This window comes from Triticum dicoccoides, chromosome 1B (genome assembly GCF_002162155.2).
Source record: "Triticum dicoccoides isolate Atlit2015 ecotype Zavitan chromosome 1B, WEW_v2.0, whole genome shotgun sequence".
NCBI lineage: Eukaryota > Viridiplantae > Streptophyta > Magnoliopsida > Poales > Poaceae > Triticum > Triticum dicoccoides.
In genome coordinates this window covers 198,122,211-198,126,988 of record NC_041381.1, presented here as the reverse complement: position 1 = coordinate 198,126,988, position 4,778 = coordinate 198,122,211, and the positions used below count along the sequence as shown (strand labels likewise).

The 4,778-nt window shown below is 44.5% G+C and overlaps 1 protein-coding gene across 3 annotated transcripts; it reads left to right on the top strand.

Moving 5' to 3' along the window:
* Positions 1-376: 376 nt before the first annotated feature.
* Positions 377-4,523, top strand: LOC119328079. 3 transcript variants are annotated; one of them, XR_005158836.1, is made up of 5 exons: positions 377-1,750; positions 2,559-2,707; positions 3,580-3,781; positions 3,860-3,935; positions 4,093-4,523. XR_005158836.1 is itself a non-coding variant. In XM_037601127.1 (4 exons), the coding sequence occupies exons 1-4, from the start codon at positions 438-440 to the stop codon at positions 3,870-3,872; spliced, it is 1,647 nt and encodes a 548-aa protein (XP_037457024.1). In that variant the 5' UTR covers positions 377-437; the 3' UTR covers positions 3,873-4,523. The 3 variants fall into 3 exon arrangements, 2 of the variants coding, with proteins under 2 accessions (XP_037457024.1, XP_037457016.1); XM_037601127.1 differs by having other exon boundaries at positions 2,559-2,677; positions 3,860-4,523; XM_037601119.1 differs by having other exon boundaries at positions 3,860-4,523.
* Positions 4,524-4,778: the final 255 nt, after the last annotated feature.

Sequence of the window (4,778 nt, the reverse complement as noted above, 5' to 3'; positions counted from 1 at the left end):
ACAGATACCCTAGGGAGGAACTGAACTGTTCCTAGGGACGAAGCAAGGAGCTTCCCTACAGCTGTGCCGTCTGGCCTGATGCGCTGACTTTTCCTATGCAGCTGTACTCGAGGATGAACCCATCAATTATTCATCCTTGATCTGGTTTATTAATTTGAACGAGATTGTCCAAATATGCATTTCTTAGAACAGAAAAATATTGGGCTCAACAGTTATGGTTTTAGAATTATTAAAAGAAATGAGTACTTCTACAATAATACTTGTAGAATTAGTCCCTCAACATAAAAATACTCGTAGAATTAGGAAATGGCCTAACCGTTCTCAGAAAAGAAAAGGAAATGGCTTAACCAGATTAGTTGGTTGAGCCGAACCAAGTCACCAGTTCGGTCTCCTCCTGTTCCGTCTTCCCCACCCAGGCACCCGGCTCGTCTGGAAACATGGCGCTGCCACGCCACCGCCGCTCGCCGCCGGCGCTTCCAGACCACCTCCTCGAGGAAATCTTCTCCCGCCTCCCTCCCGACGAACCCTCATGCCTCCTCCGCGCCTGCCTCGTCTGCAAGCACTGGCGCGACATCATCTCCGCCCCCAGCTTCCTCCGCCACCTCCACGCGCACCGCCGGGCACCCAATATGCTAGGGTTCCTCCAGCACTCGGAAGGTGATGAGAATCTCCCCGTCTACGTGCCCACCTCCCCCTACTCCTTCCCTGTCCCCGACCCCCGCGATTGGCACGTCCTCGGCTACCGGCACGGCCGCGCCGTATTCGTCTCCGAGACTACCGACCGGGAGCTCCTCGTCTGGGAGCCGTTCACAGGAAACCGGTGGAGCGTGCCGGTACCCGCGGAACTCAACACCGGGCACTCCAACGCCACCGTGCTCTGTGCGGCGGAGGGGTGCGACCATCTCAACTGCCACGGGGGGCCCTTCCGCATTGTCTTGGTGTTCACCACCCCCTTCGACGAGGAAACAGAGTGGGTCACGTCGGCGTGCCAATACTCGTCGGAGACCGGCGCCTGGGGTGAGGTGGCCTTGGCCTTGCCCTGGCGCGATGGCTTTTCCTTGCTCTGTGAGAATCCTGGCCTGCTCGTGGGGAATTCTCTGCTGTACTTCCTGTACCTTGATGGGCACACCCTCGAGTACAACTTGGCTGAGCATGTCCTCAATGTGATCAACCCACCGGAACCGGACTTTGGTGCTGCTGCATTCTCGCAGAGAGTTATGCTGGTTCAGGCGGAGGATGGTGGGCTGGGAATTGCTCTAGCTGATGACAATGGGTTCAATCATCTCTACCTCTGGTCAAGGAAGGTCAGTGAAGGAGGTGATGCAGAATGGGTGGAGTGCCCGGTCATGTACCTCGGCGATTCGCTTCCATTTGCTGCTAGGTCGTCGTCCTCAAGAATAATAGCATTTCTGATGGGCTTTGTCGAGGGGGCAAATACCATTTTGGTGAGCACGGATGATGGCTTCTTTTCAATCGAGCTCCAGTCCAAGCGGGGGAGGAAGATGTGCAAGGACCGATGCAGGGCCTACCCTTTGGTTCCAGTTGTCAGCTCCTACTCCATACTCCGGGTACCTCAAGTTGAGCACGATGGCCTGGGCTCTCCGGACTTCAATGGTGAGTCAGATGACGAGGAGTGGGAGTGGGAAGCACTAAGGCAGGCAGAGTCGCTGTTTTACAGAGGGTCCAGGGCCATCAAGGAGGGGGACTTTGTTGCCGCTGTTGATTGCCTCAGCCGCGTCCTGGCGATCAGGTTAGAATTCTGTTCACAATCATGCCGAAGGCATGCGAAGGATTGTAGGGAAAAGCATCCAATTAGTTCAGTCTTGTTATGGGTTTGTTATTGCTTAAATGTGTCCTAATGTTTTGTAGTTTGAGAGATGATCTTGATAGGTTTCAGATGTTATACGCGTGGAAAGGTGGTTACCAAGCGGTCGTTTAGGCTTACTGTGTCAACAACTACCTTGATGGAGTTTGTTGGGGTGTTAGGGACTAGTGAGTGCCTAGTTTTTAGTTGATAGCAATATTTGGAAATTTGGATCTGCCCATCATTTGTTATGATATCTGAGCTGTGTAAGAGCATCAATTCAAAATGCAATTGCTTCATAGATAAGAGTTATCCTATTCAGTAAATCTGTCTATGCCTCTGGAGTACTGACTAGTTGCAAATGTTACATAGTAGTGATGTTTATCTATATGATTTCTTACAAATTGTACTCGATCGCTATAAATGGCAATAAACAGTGAACATAATTACTCCCTCCATTCACAAATATAAGATGTTCTAACTTTTTGCTGAATCGGATGTAGATAGACACATTTTTAGTGTGTTTTCACTCATTTCAGTCCGTATGTAGTCCATATTGTAATACTTATCTAAAAACATCTTTTGTCTGTGAATGGAGCGAGTACTAGTTAGCACATTCTGTCATCTAAATGATCAGTGGAGCAATTGGGGTGTTTCGTTCTGATTATCTCAATCTATCTTAGATTACATTCTGTTCTATGGCAGCATGTTATAACTTCAACAATGACAAATCTACTCCTTTGTTGTCACCTAGGGTTGCACATTATGGTGAACTTGCTGCGGAATGTGCTAGCGTGTATTACAAATATGGGTGTGCCTTGCTATGGAAAGCTCAAAAGGCAACTAATCCTCTGGCAAACGTTCCCAAGAAGGGTACAATCAGCAAAGCTCGTACTGAAGAACGTATATCTTTATGCCTTTACCCCCTAGACAGTCACATATAAGATATGTTACTGTTTGTAACTGTATAGTTAATTACAATCTCCTGATCACAAGCTTTTCTTTCCTGCTAATTATTATACATAATAAACTGCTAATCAATAATGTACCCATGCATTTGCAAACTAAATGGTCTCATAAGGGGCCTGGGCTTGTTTACCGTTTGGACTTATCTCTTGGATTGTCATCATTTGGTAGGAGGCCATTTTGTCAAATTGTTTTGCTCATTGCTGTTACATATGGTGCAAGTCAAGTTTATGCTATAAATAGTTGATGATCTCACAGAAAGCAGAAAATGCTTTTAATGCTAAAAGAGCTTGTTTATGTGTTGTCCATATTTGGGGCTTGTGTATGGTGCCATGCGCCAGCTATTTTATTTTTTTATTTTTGTGCCTCTTGACACACTTGGAATGGCCAAATGGCAATGCCAGATTAAACAGATATGGATACTTGAATCACTGGCTTCATTCATTGCACTTGTATTTAGCTGTCTAACCAGGTTACTCGCGTGTGCTAACTTATACTACAACATAGAAGTTTCACCTTTTGCAATTATATATGGTACATGAGTTATGCAGTAATGTAATGTGAGTATTTCTTGTCTCAAATTTCTATCAGAATTTTAGCCATTGTATATTTAGATGGGCCACTGTATTGGTCAATGGTATGTTATACTGGTTAAGTTGGATGATTTAAGCATATGCATGCATCTCATTGTTTTCTATTGCTGTTTTTTGTTTCACAAACAGTCCACCACTAGTATAACTGATCTTCTAGTTCAATGTGCTTTTCTTCCTGCCATGGTTTAACTTTATACTAATATGCTCATTGAGCAGGGGAAAACTCAAATGGCGAAGATCAGGAGGATAAGAAGGGTGACAATGAGATGGCAGGCGCTGGAGATGTTTCTGATGTGGATCTTGCTGGGAAAATGTTAGATACTGCAAGAGTAATAATGGAAAAGAGCACAGACAACACTGTGGAGATATCAAGAATCCTTTCTGCTCTCACTGAAGTCTCCATGGAAAAGAGAAAAAGGTAGTTTCCGTCATCTTGGCTACTCATAATTTAACTGGCAACTGGTCTTGATACTAATGTCACCAATTTTATTTGCAGAGGAATTAATTAGACAAATCACTCAGTGAAAGTTTTAGCCATCCTGGAGCATTTACCTAACTGCATTCTATTTGCGGTATGAAATTGTCAATCGTCTGTCATATAGCAGTACTATTTGCATCCTTCCGGAGGTGGATCTCTGTGGTTTTAGGAGTACTAAATTTTCAGTTAGATACTTGCTGGTATCTTGTAGATTTGGTTGGTCTTCCTGTTGCTTATCCCCCTTAATTCAGTCCTAGGAGGACTCCCTGCACCTGGCTGCTTTGTCTTGGAGCTTCCTCCATTATGTAGACCGTGTATCAGAACCAAAAAAGTGGCAAGGAGGCTCAGAAATTCCACTTGAGAAGATGAGATAAAGATCATTACCGACATCATATCTCGCATGAATCTAATGATGTACTCCCTCTGTAAACAAATATAAGAGCGTTTAGATCACTACTTTAGTGATCTACACGCTCTTATATTTCTTTACAGAGGGAGTATTATGAACAAAGATGCCGGTTTTTCCTTCTTTGATTCATCTTGCAGACCTGGAGCAGGCAGCCTCAACCCCAAAGCTATGCCACAGACGAGATCATGGATTGTTTTGACTCGGCTTACAGATTTCCTAAAATGGTGCGTGCAGCAGTTTCCTAAATTGTTGCATTTCTTTATTTTATTTTTGCGCAGAGCATTTCTTTATATTTGTGCGTGCAGCACCAGTTTGACCTCAATGGTGTAAAATTATAAAATTTTGCCTAAAATGAAATTCATTTTTCTAGAAGTTGCACTAGTTTACAGTTATTCTTTCACGGTACAAAATAATGCAAGATTTGTGTAATTTGTGTGCAAATTTTGAGTATATTGTTTGTGTGCGTGCGTACGTGCGCGCGTGTACTAAAAAGGGAGCCGAAACAACATAAGTTTACAGCCAACTGAG

What these genes read in the sequence shown, in the direction of transcription:
- LOC119328079 (XM_037601119.1), top strand. Translation starts at nt 438, where the DNA reads ATGGCGCTGCCACGCCACCGCCGCTCGCCGCCGGCGCTTCCAGACCAC. An exon ending in AGCCGCGTCCTGGCGATCAG is followed by an intron (nt 1,751 to 2,558) that starts GTTAGAATTCTG and finishes GTTGTCACCTAG; the next exon opens with GGTTGCACATTATGGTGAAC. An exon ending in CAAAGCTCGTACTGAAGAAC is followed by an intron (nt 2,708 to 3,579) that starts GTATATCTTTAT and finishes CTCATTGAGCAG; the next exon opens with GGGAAAACTCAAATGGCGAA.